This window comes from Lagenorhynchus albirostris, chromosome 7, assembly GCF_949774975.1.
Source record: "Lagenorhynchus albirostris chromosome 7, mLagAlb1.1, whole genome shotgun sequence".
Taxonomy (NCBI): domain Eukaryota; kingdom Metazoa; phylum Chordata; class Mammalia; order Artiodactyla; family Delphinidae; genus Lagenorhynchus; species Lagenorhynchus albirostris.
Window position 1 is genome coordinate 8,869,962 of NC_083101.1, and position 20,807 is coordinate 8,890,768.

At 43.8% G+C, this 20,807-nt stretch overlaps 1 protein-coding gene across 5 annotated transcripts in view; it reads right to left on the reverse strand.

Moving 5' to 3' along the window:
• The window catches only part of RALGPS1 (Ral GEF with PH domain and SH3 binding motif 1), a 322,342-nt gene that overhangs the window by 210,668 nt on the left and 90,867 nt on the right, over nt 1-20,807 (reverse strand). For all 5 annotated transcript variants that reach the window (XM_060154324.1, XM_060154322.1, XM_060154323.1 and 2 more), the window contains one exon: nt 14,616-14,666. In XM_060154324.1, coding sequence (XP_060010307.1) covers nt 14,616-14,666 — 51 coding nt within the window. The remainder of the gene's footprint in view (nt 1-14,615; nt 14,667-20,807) is intronic.

Consider the following 20,807-nt stretch of genomic DNA (forward strand, 5'->3'; position numbering starts at 1 on the left):
CATATATCCCCATATCTCCTCCCTCTTGCATCTCCCTCCCACCCTCCCTATCCCACCCCTCTAGGTGGTCACAAAGCACCGAGCTGATCTCCCTGTGCTATGCAGCTGCTTCCCACTAGCTATCTATTTTACATTTGGTAGCATATATAAGTCCATGCCACCCTCCCACTTCGTCCCAGCTTACACTTCCCCCTCCCTGTGTCCTCAAGTCCATTCTCTATGTCTGCGTCTTTATTACTGTCCTGCCCCTAGGTTCTTCATAACCTTTTTTTTTTTTTTTTTACATTCCAGATATATGTGTTAGCATACGGTATTTTTCTCTTTCTGACTTACTTCACTCTGTATGACAGACTGTAGGTCCATCCACCTCACTACAAATATATGTACTTTTAAAAATCTCTTTAAAAGATAAGGGACTTTAACAGATAATTATTTAATGCAAATACAAGAACAATGTCTTGAGAAGATTATTACATATGTAGAAGTAAAATGTATGACAATACTACAAAGAATGGGAGAGAGGTAAATAGAAGTACACTCTTCTAAAGTTCTTATATTAAATATGAAATGGTATATTATCACTTGAAAGTAAACTGTTATATGTTAAAGATGTATATTATAAACTCTAAACCAACCACTAAAAGAAATTATACCTAGTTAGCCAATAAAAGAGATTAAATGGAATCATGAAATATGCTCAATTACTTAAAAAGAAGTCAGAAGAAGAGGAAAGAGGGAACAAGAATAGAGTTAAATCCAACCAAATCAGTAATCACATTTAATATAAATAGTCTAAGTACCCCGATTAAAAGGCAGAGGTGGTCAGATTGGGAAAAAAAGCAGGACTCAACTATATGCTTCCTACAACAAACCCACTTTAAATATAAAGTTACAAATAGGTTGAAAGTAACAGGATGAAAAATATATATCATGCTCTCTTAGTCTGTTCAGGCTGCTATAACAAAAATACCATAAATAGAGTGGCTTATAAACAACAGAAACTTATTTCTCACAGTTCTGGAGACTGGGAAGTCCAGGATATGCTGGTAGACTCAGTGTCTGGTAAGGGCCCACTTCTTGGTTCATCTTTTCACTGTGTCCTCACATGGTAGAAGGGATGAGCTAGCTCTCTGGGGTCTCTTTTTAACGGCACTAATCCCAATAATGAGGGATCCACCCAAAGGCCCCATGTTCTAATCCCATCACTGTGGGTGTCTGGATTTCAACATATGAGTTTGGGAGGTACATTCAGACCATGGCACATGCTAACACTGATCAAAAGAAAGACGGCTATACTATCAAACAAAGTAGATTTCAGGGCAAAGAATAGTTCCAGGGATAAGGTGGGTCATTTCATAATGATGAAGGGTAAATTCAATAGGAAGACCTAATTGTAAATGTTTATGCAGCTAATACTAGAATTTAAAAATGCATAAAGCAAAAACTGATAGAATTTAAAGAGAAATCAACAAACCTACAATTATAATGGCAGATTTCAATACTCTTCTCTCAATAATCAATAGAACAAATAAGTAGCAAATCAGTTAGGTTAGGATATAGATGACTTCAATAATACTATTAACCCACTTGACCTCAATTATATTCATAGAGTGCTCTATGCAAAAACTGCAGAATACACATTTTTTTCAAATTCACTCAGAACTTTATCAAGATTGACCATAGTTATGCCATACATAAAATCTCAATAAATTTAAAATAATTTCAAACCATACAAAGTATGTTCTCTAAACACAATGGAATTAGAAATCAATAGCATAAAATACTTAGAAAATCCCCAAATACTTAGAAACTAAGTAACACATTTTTAATAATTCACAGATCAAAAAGAAATCAAAAGGAAAATTAGAAAACATTTTGAACTGAATGAAGGTAGAAGTCCAAAATACCAAAATGTGTGGGATAAAGCTAAAGCAATGCTTAAAAAGAAATTTATAGCACCAGATGCCTACATTAGAAATGAAGAAAGGTCTCAAATCATTGACCTCAGCTTCCACTTTAAGAAGCTAGAAGAGTGAATTAAACCCAAAGTAAGCAGAAGAAAGGAAATGTTTTTTTAAAAAAATATGAACAGAAATCAATGAATTACCAAACATAAAAGCAATAGAAAAAACTAATGGAAGCAAATGCTCTTTTTCTGAGATCAATAAAATTGATAACCTTAGCCAGACTGATCAGAAAAAAGGAGACACAAATTATCAATACCAGGAATGAGGAAGTGGAAATGATTACAGATCCTATAGATATTAAAAGGGTAAGGGAATATTATGAACAACTTCATGGGAATAAATTTAACAACTTAGACAAAACAGACAAACTCATTGAAAAACACAACCAAAGCTCACTAAAAAAAAGAAATATACTACATGAATACTCTACATCTATTAGAGAAATTGAATTCATAGTTAAAAACCGTTCCACAATAATCTAGCAATTGCACTCCATGGTATTTACCCAAAGGGGATGAAAACTTATACCTACACATAAAAAAACTGCATTTGGATGTTTATAGCAGCTTTATTCATAATTGCCAAAACTTGGAAGCAACCAAGATGTCTCTCAGTAAGACAGGTGAATGGATAAACTGTGGTACATCCAGACGATCGAATATTATTCAGTGCTAAAATGAAATGTTAATCAAGCCATGAAAAGACATGGAAGAGGCTTAAATGCATATTACTAAGTGAAAGAAGGCCATAAAACTGTACGATTCCAACTCTATGACGGGCTGGAAAAGGCAAAGCTATGGAGACACTGAAAAGGTCAGTGGTTGCCAAGGGGGAGAGAGAGGGATGAATAGAGAAAGGATTTTTAGGGCAGGGAAACTATTCTGTATGATACTATAATGGTGGATACATGTCATTATGCATTTGTCAAAACCCATAAAATGTACAAGGGTTCACCAAGAGTGAACCCTAATGTAAACTATGGATGTTGGGTAATAATGATGTGTCAAGTAGGTTCATCGATGAAATGAATGTACCACTCTGATGGGGATGTTGATAGTGGAAAAAACGGTCGGGGGTCGGGGTGGGGACAAGGGGTATATGGGAACACTCTCTAATTTCTGCTCAGTTTTGCTGTGAGCTAAAACTGCTCTTAAAAGCAGTCTATTTAAAAGGAAAAAACAAAAACCTTTCCACAAAGAAAATTCCAGGTCCAGGTGGCTCTACGGATGAAATCTACCAAATATTTACAAAAGAAATCATACCAATTCTACCAATAAACTCTTCTGGAAAATTGAAAAGGAAAGAATGCTTCCTAACTTGTTTTATGAGGTCAGTATTACACCAGAAATATATTAAAACCAGATATTTAAAAAACTGATATTCAAACCAGAAAAAGACATTTCAAGGAAAGAAAAATACAGACCAGTATTCCTCATCATGAACACAGATGCAAAAATTCTTAGCAAAATTTTAGCAAATCAAATCCAACAATATACAAAAACGATTCTACATCATGACCAAGTGGGGTTTATCACAGGAATGCATTCAAAAAATCCATCATGTAATTCTCCTTAGCAACAGACTGAAAAAAAAAAACCCAACATATGATTATCTCAATAGATGTAGGAAAAACATTTGATAAAACCCAATATCCATTCCAGACAAAAATTCTCAGCAAATTGGGATTAGGAGGGAACACCCTCAATCTGATAAAAGCCACGTATAAAAAACCTAGAGCTTACAGCTAATATCATACTTAAAAATGAAAGGCCACTTCTCCTCTAAGACTAGAAACAAGCCAAAGATATCTGCTCTCATCGCTTCTGCTCAACATGGTACTAGAGATTATAGCCAGTTAATAAGACAAGGAAAAGAAATAAAAGCATCTAGTTTAGAAAGAAAGAAACTAAACTGTTGTTATTCACAGAGCTATCATCATCTTGTAGAAAATCCTATAGAATCTACAAAAAAAAAGCTCCTAGAATAAGTGAGTTTAGCAAAGTTGTAGGATACAGGTCAATTTACAAAAATCAGTCATATTTCTATAAACTAGTAATGAACAATTGGAATTTAAATAAAATAACATTTACAACAGCATGGAAAATGAAATACTTAGGAATAAATCTGACAAAAGATGTGTAAGACCTATACACTGAAAAGTATATAGCGTTACTAAAATAACTTAAAGAAGACCTAAATACATGGATGTGCATACTATGTTCATGGTTCCAGGGACGCAGTATTGTAAAGACGCCAATTTTCCCCAGATTGATCTATGGAGTCAACCCAATCACAATCATAGCCTAGCAAGTTTTGTAAAACCTAACAAGCTGATTTGAAAATTCCTATGGAAATGCAAAGGACTAGAATAGCCAAAACCATTTTGAAATAGAAGAACACATTTTAAGGACTTATATTACCTGATTTTAAGAAGACAGCGGTGGGAGTGGAGAGGAGGGAGGGGCTGCAAGGAGCACAAAGAAACTTTCTGGGTGATGGGTATGTTTATTATCTTGATTTGATGATGGTTTCACATGTATATACATACATCCAAACTCATCAAATTATTGGCTTTATTTACGCATGATTTATTATATGTCAATTATGCCTCAATAAAGCTGAAAAAATCTCACTCCATCCTCATGTCCAACTTTTTGAGGTAGTCATATCATCAGCTCCATTTTGCAGACATGTGACTTGAGCCTTGGAGTGATTAAGTGACTTAAGCATGGTCCCAGCGATACAAACCTAGTCCTTCTCACTCCAGAGCCCAGAAAGAAATGCTCTTCTACCTGCCTCTCATTCATCCAACAACTCCTGACAAGTATTGACCCCATAATGTGCCACTGTGGTTGGAGTTAGGGAACAGCAGTGACAAAAGGTCCTTCCTCAGAGATTTCGACACACTGCTGAGCCCAGGGCCCTTCTAAGCTTGACTTATTAGCCTGTTGTTGCTTTTCTCCTTATTACATCACTGACCTCTCTCAAAAGAGGAGAAATATCTTGTTGAGTTTCTGCTGTGCACCAGGCTGCCTGCCCACGTGATCTCCTTGAAGCATCACAGCACTGTGAGACGGGTATCATTTCCATTTTACAATTAAGGAAACGAGGCCCAGGGAGGTAAATGAACCTGCCATGATCACACAGCTGGAGAGCAGCGGAGCCAGGCTTCAAATGCAGATCTTCCTGCCTCCGAAGCGTGAGCCTCCCATCCCACCAAACTGCCTGCAATCAGGCAGTTGCTCCTGCAGCAAGAGTCTAAGTGAACCCTGTTTTTCTCGCAGACAGAATCGCAACCAGGAGGCAAGTCCCCATGGACGAAAACAGCTGTTCACCAAATGTTCTGTTTTGTGTTATTAATTCATTTAAAGGGAAATTTGGTTTCTAACCAGCACTAATGTCATACCCACACTCAAGAAGGGAAAAAAAATGAGTCTGGAAATTGCAGTGTTGGTTTCATTGGATCAAATGTGCTGCTGGCCTATGTCTGCAGCCAGACCCGACTCCTGCCCCAGACGGCTCTCCCCACCCTTCAGGCAGGTCTTTCTCTGGGGCCCAGAGAGGGACTCCAACCTCTGTCTCCATCATGAAGGGAGCTGGGGGAAAGCCCGTTCCCACTTTGTTTTCATTGTGACAAGAAATCCTTACAAAGGATAGAGTGATTACTAGGAAATGAGAAGCAAATAACAAATGCAAACTCAGAGCAGTAACAGATGAGAAAGACAGCTGCTCAGGCTTCTGTTGCTAACTAACATCAACACTGAAACGCTGGAGCCATCCTCCCCAGGTCTCGGCCCAACTGGAGGGCAGCTGGCTCCCCCGCTACTACCTGATTCCGTTTTTTTAACGGAGAGGCAGGGTAGCGTAGACGTCAAGAGTATTCAGTGGGACCTTACTATTATTATTATTACTACTACATCCTACATATATTCAACAAATAACATCAGGCACTGTGCTAGGTCACAGGATATGGGGTACTGGCATGATCCCTGCATCCATGGAGTTTATAATCTAGGAGGGAGACAGACTTGAAACACTAATCGTTCAGACTTTCCAAAGTCGTGACATTTCAGCACAGTGGTGAAGAGCACTGTACATGAGCAGTGGTAGATGGTGAGGTGAGAGGGAACCGAGGGGAACCTGCAGCACCCTGAGATCTAAGCTGCTCACTCCATCTCCTGACAGAGGAGGAGGAATCGCCTGTGATGGGGAAGAGGTGGGCATTCCAGGTGGAGAGCACAGCACGGGGGAAGGCAGGGAGACCAGGGAGGCTGCGGGGCAGCATGGAGCGGTGGGCTGCGGCCGGAGGTCTACTGCTGGCCCATCATGCAGAGCCTGGCCAGCTGGGTAAAAGAGGCAGGTCGGCATCCTAGGAGCACTGACCCTCAGAAGGTTCTAGGCAGGACAGGGACACAGTCGGATTTTGGCTTTAGAAAGATGTCTCCGAATACAGAGAGGAGGTTGAGGGGCCGGGATTGAACGTGGGGAAATGTGATCGGAGGAGAGATGGCAGTGGCTTAGGCTAGGCTGGGTCAGTGGAGGGAAATGGTCTGAGAAAATGGCCCAGCATGTGACCTGAAAGAGGGGTTTTAATGATGTCAGCGAAACCGATCTCCTCTTTACAAAAAACTGCCTTGCTGGCAACGTTCTTCCCTTCTCCCAGGGCCAAACGCTGTGATTCCAAGGAGCAGCAAAGACACACAGGGTTTGTCCGACATCCAACACTGACCTCTGCTTTCTGGAATGCCCGCTTCTTCAGAGCAAGCAAATGGCATCCAGACAAAAGGCCAGAGGGTCAGGTTCCTGAACCCACAGGCAGTGTTTTCCTGAACTGCAACGTGTCATGTGGCCCAGAGGAAACCGTGTACTTCAGTGGGGAGTCTTCCATTCCTCGGCAGACCAGCAGATGCGGGTCCAGCCAGGCCCCAAGGACTCAAGCCCTGATTTGGGGAAGGGTGAAAACAAATCTCTCTAGAGTGAGTGCCCCCCAGGGACAAGCGTTCTATCTGGATACCGCCTCCATTTTCCCAAAACATTTCTTAATGAGCTCCCACCGCCTCCTTCTCACCGGATCTGCCCTTTATTTATTTATTTATTTTTGAGGTAACTTTTTTTTTAACACCTTTATTAGAGTATAATTGTTTTACAATGGAGTGTTAGTTTCTGCTTTATAACAAAGTGAGTCAGCTATACATATATATATCCCCTTTAAATCCCAGGCTCCCTCCAGGGCTGCAGGGAGGAGGGGAGTGAGGATCCAGGATGCATGCCCAACTGGAACACCCCTTGCCTGCCTTCCACTGACACTCAGCACCTGGCCTGTGCCTCAAACCCAAGTGTCAGGTGCTGGTGACACTCTGGTTCCTTCCTTCATGAAGCTCCAGTCTAGGCCTGCAGCCTTCTTCTGAACCATTTCTGGGCCCTTCCATCTCCCCTCCACGTTGCCATCGGTTCCTGAGCCCAGGATGCTCTCGCCTTCAGCTCTGGCTCACAGTTTCCTCCTCCCACCTCTCCCGCCATCGGGGAGGTCTGTACACTGGGTGGTGTCCTCTCAATTCTGGGTCACAATGCACCTCAACCTCCCTCTGGAAAGACTTTCATCCCCCTCCACCTCAGCTACCCACAAGCACAGCCATCACCCCTTCAAGCGCAGTGGCCAGAGCGACCCCACCTCTGACCCTGAACTCTGAAATCCTTCTCCTTCCAGGACCTCCTGGCCTCCCTCCCCTGGACAAAACGCTGCCCACCACCCTGCTCGACTTCAGGACACTGGGCTCCCTGGGCCTCCTCCTGCCTCCAGGGCCACTTCCTCTGCCTCCTTCTCTGCCCTCTGCTCTTCCCTCTGCTCCCCACACGCAGAGTGCACCCCTCTGTCTGCTGTGTCTTCTTGCCTCGGCCCTAACAGCAGCCCCCTATTCAGTCTAGGGCCAGGCCCCTCCCCACCATCACTACCACCCTTGCCTCCCCCCACGGCTGCACACTCCCCAAACCGGTCTCCCTGACTGCAGTGGGCTCTGTCTCCGCAGTTAGAATGAACATCCTAAAATACAAATCTGTCCATGTCACTCCCCTTTTGAAACCCCTCCGTGAACCCCCAAGGTTAACAAGCTAAAGCTCTGCCTCCTGACCCCTCTACCCGCCACTCTCTCCTCGAGGCCCTGCCAGCCCCAAATACCTCTTGTCCACTGTCCGTTTACATGTCCGCCCCTCATTCTCACTGGATGGTGCCCATGACCCTCTGCCTCTGTCTCTCCAGCATGTGGCACAGCAGACAGATGAAGAAGTGAATGATGAGTGAAGGTCCGCCTGACTACTGAGAAATCTGGCAGCGGGGATGGAGCAATGTCGGCAGGAACAGCAAGACTGGAAAACACAGGCACATGGAGACACCTTCTACCTCACTGAGTTTGGTACCCACCGCAGTTTGTTTCCATCACACTCGGGCCTGCTGGACACCCATCCACATGCCTCTGAGACCCTGCACACCCCCAGCTGCCAGTCAGCAAGAGAAGGACACACTGACCTCTGGTGAGCACGCCCACATCCCCGGAAGCCATGCCCTTGAGGAACACAGAACCGAGAGAACAATGGACTCACCGGTTTTTCTCCCCAGAAGCCAGGCACTAAAAGTAGTGTGAAACTTTGGTAAATATACTATCTGCCTTTTAAGTGAGTTATTCACTCTGCCTGAAGTGCCCTTCCCACTCCCATCCCATTCCTTGAATCAGCCCTCAGATACGATTCCTTTCAGCCTTCAAGGCTCAGTGCCAGTGTCCTGACTTTAAGGCAGAGAGAGTCTTCCCACGCAGTCTTCGCATGGCCCCCAGGTCACCATGGTGTGAGTCTCCATCTAGACTGCAGCCTCCCTGCCATCCACGGAACTAGGGTGTGAACTTGGGTCTGAAGGACTCCAAGTACAGTGCTCTTAACCACTCTGATACTCAGAGCATCACCTCCTCTGGGCCACTGGCTCCCACCCAGGCATCACTGAATGTTCTTTGGAGCATGATCTCATGTCCAAAATGCACAGAACCCTTGGGCTTCCCTGGTGGCACAGTGGTTGAGAGTCCGCCTGCCGATGCAGGGGACATGGGTTCGTGCCCCGGTCTGGGAAGATCCCACATGCCACGGAGCAGCTGGGCCCGTGAGCCATGGCCGCTGGGCCTGCGCGTCCGGAGCCTGTGCTCCGCAGCGGGAGAGGCCACAACAGCGAGAAGCCCGCGTACCGCACAAAAAAACAAAAACAAAATGCACAGAACCCAGACTTCCCTCATGGCACTGTGGTTAAGAATCCGCCTGCCAATGCAGAGGACATGGATTCGATCCCTGGTCTGGGAAGATCCCACATGCCGTGGAGCAACTAAGCCCGTGCACCACAACTACTGAGCCTGCACTCTAGAACCCGCGAGCCACAACTATTGAGCCCAAACACCGCAACTACTGAGCCCACATGCCACAACAACTGACGCCCACGCACCTAGAGCCCGTGCTCCACAACAAGAAAAGCAACTGCAATGAGAAGCCCACGCACCACAATGAAGAGTAGCCCCCGCTCGCCACAATTAGAGAAAGTCTGCATGCAGCAATGAAGACCCAATGCAGCCAAATAAATAATTAATGAATTAATTTTTTTAAAATGCAGCAGGGCTGGTTCCATCCCTGGTCAGGGCACTAGATCCCACACGCATGCCGCAATTGAGAGTGTGCATGCCACAAATTCGGAGCCTGCCTGCTGCAACTAAGACCGGTGCACCAAATAAATAAATAAAAATAAATATTTAAAAAATGCACAGAACCTGTTCAAAATATGCACCGGTGAGAAATTACAGCCACAAGTTACTGGGAATTTAGCATACGCAGGCATTGCCCTGAGTTCTTACACGCCCATTGTAAGGTGAAAACTATGGTTCCCCCATTTTACACTTGAGAAAATTGAAGCATAAGGAGAATGAGTAACTTGTCCACAGTCCAAGCTAGGAAGGGTGAAGCTGGGACTGCACCCTGCCTTGCCAGACTGAGCCCGTGCTCTCCAGCACACCGGGCAGCACCAGTGGGCCTAGCAGCTGGGCTTGGATAGAAAGTGGGCTGAGTCAAGCACAGAGCGTGCACATTTTCAGCACATTCTAAGAACAGCAGTTCCCCCTTGATGCTCCATGTTAAAACTAATGACAAAAACAATTCCAACGTTCAAACTGGTCTCTGAGAAACTGCTGGGCCTTCAATTCCACAGGCTGGGAGGTGGGCATGATGACAGACAGATTTGGTAGGTAAGGCTGGGGGGAAAATTGCCACCCTGAAAATGTACCCTCTCCCAAGGCTGCTGCCACCAGGACCCCTCAGAAAGTCCTCCTTCACAATGCAGCCCCCACCCCGAGCCATGGCAGCCAGGAACCCACCCAGCCCTGCAACCCAATCCACCACGGTGGGGATAGGGTTCTAGGCCACAGCTAGTAAGTTAAACACAGCTGTGAGCTATTATGCTACAAAGTTGTATCTGCCTTAACTCGCCAGTTTTTGATAAAATTGGTCACTTGTTGGAGTCACTGGGGAACCGGGCAGTTATGGTTCCATATTTGCTAACTTCCATTTTCCTTGCTCTCTGCCAATCCTCAACTCACCATCTGCCTGGCTTCCTCTAAGCCCTGGGCCGATGCTCTTGCAGTCCCCCTTGCAGAAATGCGCAGAAGCCACAGTTCTACCCTCAGTTATCAACAGCAGTTGGAAATCTGAATCTTCAAAGACTGAGCTCACCAGAAAAAACCCTTGCTTTCGGGGAAGTGGTTACACCACAAAACAGGCAACCGGGTAATCACGTCCCCTTACTTGGTACGCCCTCCTTGGCAATGTGCCTAAACTTGGTCAGATAATGTTCTGCTACAGTGCTTCTCCTCTCATTCAGTCATTCAGTCACTCTTCACTCATTCAACACATATTAACTGAGTATCTACTGTGTTCCAGGCACTGGGATTACAACAGGGTCTCTCAGGATGCAGCCCTTCAGAACCAAGTGAGCATAAACTCCTTCTCTGCCCTGGTGCTTCCAAAGACCTTTAGGAGAAGCCAAGGAGGGAGGCCCACCTGCATGTGTAAGTGGTAGGAGGGAGAGAAGAAAAGAAACTAAAGACAAACAGAACTGCAAAGAAATGCTCAAATTTAACTAGTAGTCTGCTGGTTAATAGTAATACTGATGTTATTTTAAAACTATTATACATATATATCATGGGGTAATACAAAAAAGTCATTATTTATTGTTGTTAGAAACCAGAATTGTCAGTGTAAAAGAAAACATATAAAAACCAAGGGAATTAAGTTAACAATCCTGGAATGTTAGATTTGAATCCTGGAATGTAAGATGGAAAGACGAACATTGTATTGGTCGTGTTTCCACATGATAAAGTGGTATAACGAACAATCCTGAAATCTCAGAGGCTCACAATGACAACATTTATTTCATGCTCATCGGTCAGGCGAGTGACTGCAGTTCAGCTAATCTTTGCTGGGTTGGCTGGGCTGTGCCAGGTTAGGCTGGAATTCAGGCTTTGGGTCGGGGTCAGGTCATCTTTAATGTTATTTGGGGACTTGGGCTAAATGCACAATAGCTATGGGTCCCTCACAGAGAGCAGAGGTTCCGAGATGGCTGGTGAAGCTTCCTGCCTCTTACTGGCTCAGCTCACCACTTGCATCCCATCACTTGTGCCCAAGTCACGGGCCAGGCACAAAGTCCATGGGGTGAGGAAATATACACCACCCACAGGGGAGTCATGACAAGCATGAGGAGGGAAGGAAGGATTGTGGAGAAATAATACTACCTACCCAATCATGAACTCATGACTTTTCCTTTTAAAAAATAAATATTTCCTAGCCCCGTCCACCAAAAAGGCCTAAAAGCAGTGGCAATCCAGTAGCAATGAACATCCTCTCACCCAGACTGCAGGTTTCTAAATACTACCCTCCACTAAAAGGAACCAGGACTCCTGAGGGAATGCCTGATTCCAGGTCTTCAGCAGGAAATTAGCATACCTTGTTGTATCAAAGAGCAAGGAAGCTATCAAAAAATAATGGGATCATGTTAAAAGGATACAGGAGATGACATGAAAGGGCTCCCATTGGTTAGAGGCAGGGTAATTTATGCATCAAAAAGAATAGTGACTACAACTGACTGAAATGGATTCCCAGCCCCACTCTAACCCTATGGAATCAGAATCTCCAAGGATAAAGCCTAGGCATCTGGATTTTTTTTTTTTTTTACGGGAACTTCTCAAGTGATTCTGATGCACAGTCAGGGCTGAAAGGCGCAGGTTTCCTGATCTTCTGGGAGTCCAGACCACTCACAATGCCCATCTTGCTCTCACGTGCTGGCCTCTGCTTCCTGGAAAGTCTCGTCTACATCAAACGCACAAGTGTCCCTTATACATGTGCTTCCGACGCTGGGGTGGTCCAGCCATAACGTGGCAGACATCATCAAGGGGAAAAGTTGCAGTTTTCAGTCTGCTAACAGCAATAACAAGAGCAGGAAAGCTGGGACAGCTCCCAGCGTGCTCCTTTTAACCACAATTTTGACAATGACAAAGAGTAATAAACTCTTCCGTCTTTAGCTAACATATCATAGATCTAAGACATAAAAGTTTAGGGTCTCTCCAGATACCTCGAAGCAGTTCATTCTTAATCCTCACTCTGCAGCAGAATCACCTGATAAGCTTCTATACAAAACACAGCTGACTGTGTTCTAGACTAACCCAGAGACTCAGATTCCACGGTCTAGGGTGGAGTCCAGGCACCCCGTGTCTCCAAGGCTGCCCAGGTGATTCTGACGTGCAGCCACGATTGAGAACCACAGCTCCAAGCTGGTCTTGAAAGCAAAACATCTCCACCTTAATGTCTTGTGACAACTTGAAACGAGATATGCCCTGAAAGAGGCACCTTCCGAACTGCAGTGCCCTGGGAAAAGTCTCGGTCTGCCCCTCCTTGTGCCTCTGAAGAATTCCCCATCCCTTCCCTCCTGCAGTCAGCCCAAACAGCCACCCCAGCCTCCCTGGGCTCACAGCAGGCTGGGCTGTCCTCCTTGATGCTCAGGACAAAGAATAAAGATCCAAGCGTCTAAACTGCTCCAGATCAAAGCTAAGCAGAGCCGGGTTCAGCTGAGAACTAAGGCAACCATCGCACAACTACTTCCCCAAGAGGCTCCAACATGTAGTGTGTTGGGCTGTCTTCTGTTTTTGTTTTTGTTTTTAATTAGAAAGAATGTGTAATCCCACATTAGAAGAAAATAGAAAAAGACTGAAGTCAGCCAGTTCAAAAAAGCAAACATAGTTCTGCCCCCAAAACCTAATGAATACAACACACACACACAAACACACACACACACACACCGAAATACAAATCACTGCCACGTCTTCACACAAATGCTGAGTGCAGCTAGCAATACTAGTTTCCCCCTAATGTGTGGTGGGTTGGGTGCCAGCTCTAGGAAGGCCTGGATCCTTTGTCTGGCTTTGTATTAAAATATGCTGTTCTTCTCAAAGTCTGTAAGAAGAAGGGCACCATGTTAAGAGTGGTGTTCTGGAATTCACACCATAGTTTTGACATATCCACCACCCACACCCCTCTTCTCTGAAATCTGCACCCCACTCACAAGGTTGGGTCCTCTCAGCTGTTCTCGCTCATCTTGGCCACCTACTCCTGACCTGAGTCTCTGAACCAGCACCGGACACGGGTCTCAGTGGGGCTGGACTAAGATTTGCTGGTTCAGGTGTGGAAGGTGGCTTCCACAGCATCACGTAAATATGGGCCCTTCGGGGAGGCCAGGTTGGACCACAGGGGCAGACAGGACAGAGGGCAGGAGAGAGAGGAGAGGGGAAAGCAGAGGAGAGGGAAAAGCAGAGGAGAGGCAGGGAGCAGGGAGAGGGCTTGTGTCCTGCTCGGCTCTTCAGGCTGCCTGAACTCCATGCCACAGGTTCTAAAAGTGCCCCCTTTATGCTTGTAACAAATTCTTCTTCTGCCTATTCAGCTACTCGAAATGGATTTCTATTACTTGATAAGAAAACCAGAATCCTGTCTAAAATAACTGTAAAGCCTCGTTATCAACTGCTAAACATTTCCAGGGATTTTTTTTCGAAGACTAAAATCAACTTTTTTTCTCTTTATTGAATATGCTGTTTCTAAAAATATATATATGCTTTTAACATGAATTTGTATGTGTTTTGTTGCGGCAACTGGCTTCAAAATCAGAAACAAGGCAACCACCAGCATTTGGTATCAACAGAAAGAAGGCTTTCTAGGAGATGTTCTCTCCCATCTCTGTCTCAACAGTGAGCATCTCCAGAAGAGGTGGCCTGGGCAAAGGAATCAGTGTGGCCAGGCCTGACTCAGGTGTGAAGGCGGTAGGCACCGACTGCCCACAGCCCTGCCAGAGGGGGCCAAATGCAGTGATATCCTCTGGAGAACCTAAACACCTGACTCAAAGAGTGAGCACCTCTGAGAATGGAAAGCTCCTGGATGCTCTCTTTAATGGGGGCTTAAATCAATAACGTGAGTTTATAGAGACTTCAAGAGAGAAACCGGGAAACTGAGTCAGTCTAACATGGCCGACTAAATCCTCCCCTCCCAGCCCCAGCATTAGTAGCAGAGTGTAAAGAACAAGGTACAGACCTCTGGCTGGATGGCTTTAAACACGGGTATGTCCATTAATGTGATCTGGCTCTGCAACAAAAGAGAATCGGGGTTAGAAAATACTGGAAACCAAAAACAGCTGTCATGTGACTTTGAAACTATACAGAGTAATAAAGTAATAAAGTTGTAATAAAGTACGACACTCAGAAGTCATACTTTCCCCCTTGAAATAAAAATCAAGATAGAGTAAAAAATTGGGTAAATTTTGAAAATGCCTCGCCCATCCCTTCCCTCTTCATAAATCTTGATCTACCCTTCCTCCTCGAACATGAGATGAACTTCCAATTTAAGAATTGAGGGACTTCCCTGGTGGTCCAGTGGGTAAGACTCCACATTCCCAATGCAGGGGGCCCGGGTTCACTCCCTGGTCGGGGAACTAGATCCCGCATGCATGCCGCAGCTAAGAAGTCCGCATGCCACAACTAAAAGATCTCGCGTGCCGCAACTAAGTAAGACACAGCGCAGCCAAAATAAATAAATTAATTAATTTTAAAAAAAGAATTGATAACAGTAGTTTGGAGGGTGGGAGTGAAAGTAAGGGGAACATTTTAAGTTTGGATATTTTCGTTCTATTTGACTTTTTGTTTCAAGTATGAATTACTTTTACAATTTTTAAAAGTTGCAGGCACCATATTATAAGTTAGCATGCTAAACAGAGACACTATCTATTACTGTAAATTTTTTTTTTTAAATTGTGGCTTATAGAAAGTGTACGTTTCTTCTGAAGCCTAAGCCTCCTCTAAATTATATGGTAAAGTGCTATTCAAGATGCATCCACAGACCAGTGTTGGACCATGAACTGTTTATTCCACCAGCCCACAATGAGATAATTACGGAATTTGAGAGCAAGCATTTGGAAACTTTTATAGCAATCCCCATGACATTTTTATTGTATTTTTTTAAAGTATCAGTCATTAACTGATGGGAAAGGAAAAAACTGGTCCTTTATCACAGCTAGCTTGAGAAGCACTAGTTCTGTCAATAGGGAAAACACACATCCAGTTAAAAATCTGTTCCCATTGCTAGAAGCTCATCAGGTGACAGTAAGAGAAAGCGTCATTGCTGACAGCTTTGCAGGCCAAGGCATGGACTGGGCTGACTTCACATGACCTATACCTATCTCCATATGTCACATGGGATGCCAGGAACCAGTTAACAGATGCTTCTGTGACAGGCCAAGGAAAGGAGAGATGAGAGCTTCTGGATGCCCACTAATGAGAGAAGACACCTGTCCATTGTATACAGGGCATCTGGGAGGACATGATGCACTGAACAGACATGGGCTCTGGAATCCACAGGGCTTGGGCATAACTTAATAGCAATATTCTCTTTGACACATGACTTTAACCTCTCCCAGTTTCAGCTGCCACATGTAGAATATGGTGACAATAATCCCTATCTAATAGGATCGTTGTGAGAATCCAAGGCAAGAGGTACAGAATGCCTGGCACCTAATAGATGCCCTCTCTGTATATGTATGTGTGTACATATATGTGTGTGTACACATACAGGTGCCAGGCATTCTGTACCTCTTGTCTTGCATTTTCACAAAGATCATATACATGTTTACATATCATAATTTTTTTGGCAAAAGAGGAGTCACATAGATGGGCTTGTGTATTGGCATATGAACTTATGGTTCCTGCCCAATACATGAGCTAGGAAATAAGGGACCATTAATTTGTTTGAACATCCGTGCTTCAAAGTTGCTCTAAAAAATACTTAAAGGAGGGCTTCCCTGGTGGTGCAGTGGTTGGGAGTCCGCCTGCCGATGCAGGGGACACGGGTTCATGCCCTGGTCCGGGAAGATCCCACATGCCACGGAGCGGCTGGGCCCACTAAGCCTGCGCGTCTGGAGCCTGTGCTCCGCAATGGGAGAGGCCACAACAGTGAGAGGCCCACGTACCACAAAAAAAAAAAAAAAAAAAAAACACTTAAAGGAGGCTGTTACATCAAGTCAGCAAATACTGTCATGAGAAAAAATCTCGTGTCAAGAATACATTGGAGAAAAATGGCAACACACATGGCATGTCAGCTGTAACCACAATCCAGGGCTTAGGTGCAGAATTGTGGTCACCTCTTGGCACAATTTAAAGGTGGTCCAAGATCACTGGATTTCTGGGAAACACAGGATGCAGGCCAAAGCATACCATCTCCAGGGCTGAGGAGGAGACGGAAATAAGGAGGTGGCTTCACCCCTCCAAGGGGCTGGTGCTCATCATGGGCACTGAGGTGAAATGCCTCCACTAACGGAAGCTCAGCAGAGACGTGGATGGCACCAGGGAGTCTGAGCTCTTCCACCTCTGGGTCCACCCACCTGTGGCAAGCAGGCCCTGGACGTCAGCACAACATGAGTAGTTACTATGTGCTGAAGCCCGCGGGCTTGTGTGTCTGGCCCAGAGCTACAGGGCCCTAAGCTCCGTCCCAGGCAGTGCAAATAGACTGGCATTTCTCCTGCCAGACCCATGGAGATTGTTAGCGAAGTGCTCCTCACACGTGGATTAATTCTGCCATCCTGGGGAACAGAAAGGCCTTGTGAAAACAGGAGATTTCAGCTGAGAGCTCACAGGGCCTTGGAAATCTCTCCCGCAGTTCAAGTTAACTCCCAATCCGGAAGAACCGGCAGGATGCTTGTAATGTCCCTTAGGAAAAGAACCAAAAGTCTGCTAATATGAAAATGAGAAAACTTCCTCTCCATCCTGCCATCAGTTCTAGGGTTTGCTACTGAATTTCCAAATGATGTATTAAAATAGTGACTTTATTTATTTATTTATTTATTTTTGCGGTACACGGGCTTCTTACTGTTGTGGCCTCTCCCGTTGCGGAGCACAGGCTCAGAAGCCATGGCTCACGGGCCCAGCCGCTCCGCGGCATGTAGGATCCTCCCGGACCGGGGCACAAACCCGTGTCCCCTGCATTGGCAGGCGGACTCTCAACCACTGTGCCACCAGGGAAGCCCTAAAATAGTGACTTTACACTTCATAGTTTTTTGGATGGTCCGAGTTTCAAATATTCTGATTCCCACTCAGACCATAAATCAGAAAATGTGTTCAGGTATTTTATTCAAGACAAACCACAACAGAGGACACGAGACTGAAAATAGAATGGTTGGTCCCAAACACACAATCAGAGGGTTTTCAGAAGAATCTCTCCTATTTCTATCTTCTCGATTCTAGCCAAAAAAGATGCAGTGTCCAGAGTAAGAATACATAGATAGATAATCATCAGATTATAAATTTCATGTCATTTTACTACAAAGCCAAACACACGTAGAAAAGGTTGCTGATGAGCAATCCTTCTCCAGAAGTTGGAGGCAGGCAGTTTTACCAAAAAGGAGGATGTGGGTAGGAGTGGGAACCGAAGGGCGAGGTCAGGTCCTGCCCCTTTCACAGCTGGCTCCCAGGCTCCTAGGGGTGTGGCACAGCCTCAACAGAAACACAAGACAATGAGGCCCTCGTGGTTCCTGCCGTGGTGAGGGCACGTGCCTGTGATGAGGACACTCAGGAACAAGTCTCTTATGGCTTCTCCTTATTTTCGAAAATAAAGCCTTAATACGGGCTATCCAATTAAGCTAGTCACCTGGCAATGCCTTCCTTCACCTTAACCCCTTCTCCCACCTCCTCCCTCCTAGCCCAGGGCCCCCTACAAATCCATGATTTTTAAGGAAATGGCCAATCTCCACATATTACAGAACATTTCTGTAGAGATGAAGCTTTCAGAATGGAGGGACCTAGTAGATCACGTCACAATACAGCCCTACAGAAAAAGAGGAGGTGGCTTTATGTGGATAAATGACAGCAAATTAGCCAAAAAGAAAACAAACTGGTTTTTGCATATGTTGAATGTAGTGTTTTTCCGCCTAACAGTGGCTGACTAAATCCCCTCTTCCCAGCCACAACCTTATAGTATAAGGCTCTCCCCGAGTCCAAATATACAAAGAAAGCTGTTGGCAAATCAGTGGTATGTCTTATAATAGAAGATATCTTTCAATTTGCATTTAGATCAATCCAAATGAGCCCCAGGAGGGCTCACGGAACAAAAAGTAATCAGCTCCAAAGATACATTCCTGCTTCTACTCCCAGAGCTGCTGTGTCTGACAATTTTAGAATCATAGTCAAGGAAAACAAATTAAAGAGGAAGACACCATTTGTGGTCCATCAGTGCCATCACAACTAATGGGACTATGAGTTGCTCAGTTCTTTTTGGAAAGTAATCTGGCAGTAACCCATAAAAAAAAAGTTCTTAACATTTTATTTTTTAATGTCAAACTTATAAAAAATTTGCGAGAATAATATGATAAACTCTATAACCTTTCACCTAGCTTCATTATTAACATTTGGCCTCATTTCCTTTATTTTTATGTATATAATTATATACATATATATCTATAAAATTATACACACACACACACACATTTTTTCTGAACCATTTGAGAGTAAAATAGAGATATTATGACTCTTCACCTCTTAATCCTTCAGCATTTTATTTCCCAAGAACAAGATGATCCTCTTACATAACGATAAAATTATTATACTTAGGAAATTTATCATTGGTACAACCGTATTATCTAATATACAGTCCACATTCAAAATTTGCTAATTATCCCAATACTGTCTTTTACAGCGAGTTTTTCTTCATCCAGGATCAGGCACTATGTTTAGATATTATCTCCTAAAAATTGAAATGAGCATACTATTGACACAGCAATACCAATTCGTACAGAAAGAAAAGCACAGGTATATAAGAAGATTAGAGAGAGAGAGATCTACATTTAGATACAGAGATGCATATAGATGTTTACTGAACAATTATTTGTAGTAGAAAAAATCTGGAAGTAATCTAGAAGGCCATCAAAAAAGGAACTTGTTGAAAAAAAGTATGGTACATGCAGACTCTGGAATATTATGCAGCTATTAAAAATAGAGAATTAAATCTATACATATTGATCAAGAAGAATGTCCATGATCTGCTGATGACAAAGACAAGTTCCTGCTTTGCTTTGTGCTCTGCTTCCAGCCACTGGGGAGAAGGACTGAGGTCTAGCTGCAGAGCACCCCACTAAAACTATAAGGACCTTTGAAATTATCTTAACCCTTTTGACCATAAAATGACACACATTAACAGGAAACCACATTAAACAAATGCATGGTTTGATGACTTAATTATAAGACAAACACCTTATAACTGTCATCCAGGTCAAGAAACAGCCACCCCAATCGATGGCAGAATGGACCCCAGAAATGTGGTATATACACACAATGGAGTATTATTTGACCTTAAAAAGAAAGGAAATTCTGACACATGCAACAACATAGATGAACCTCAAGGACATTATGCCAAGTGAAATAAGCCAGTTACAAAAAGACAAACAAACACTGTATGGTTCCACTTATATGAGATACCTGGAATAGTCAGATTCATAGAGACAGAAAGTAAATGGTGTGGGCTGGGGGGAATGGAGAGTTGTTTAATGGGCACAGAGTTTCGGGTCTGCAAGATGAAAACAGCTCTGAAGACTGGTTGCACAGTAGTGTGAGTGTACTTAACACAACTGAACTGTACATTTTAAATGGTTAAGATGGTAATTTTTGTGTTACATATAGTTCACCACAATTAAGAAAAAAAAAAGAGTTCCTCCATGTGCCTTGTCCCAATCACAAGTCCCTCCCTCCTGTCAAAAGTAACCACTATCTTGACTTTCGTCAAGTTTCTCTATAATTTTATCACCCAAGTAGTTTACCAAGACTATATCTTGGTATTGACCATTCTGGGTTGCCCTGGCATGACCAAGAACTTGCATTGAGTGCCAAGATTTATTTATTGGATCAATGGAATGTCACATACAAGGGGGAAATCTAGTTCAGAGTTCGGTCATCCTCCTTGTCATTGGAATGCTAGAATTCCTCAACTGAGTTATGAACTTGGTGGGGGGGGGTTCCAGCCAAGATGAAGTAACAGTATATTCTTTCAATATGTAGGTTTGAATCTTTTTTTATTTTGTGAACATCTTCTTAAATTATAGTTTAAGTATTTGTTCAGTTTCCTTGCCTTTTATTCTCCTCTTTCAGGGATTTACATTATTTGTATGTTGGATCTTCTTTGCTTATCATTAATATTTGTCACTTTTTTTAATGAATTTCTTTCTTTCTTTTTTTTTTTTTTTCTGCGGTA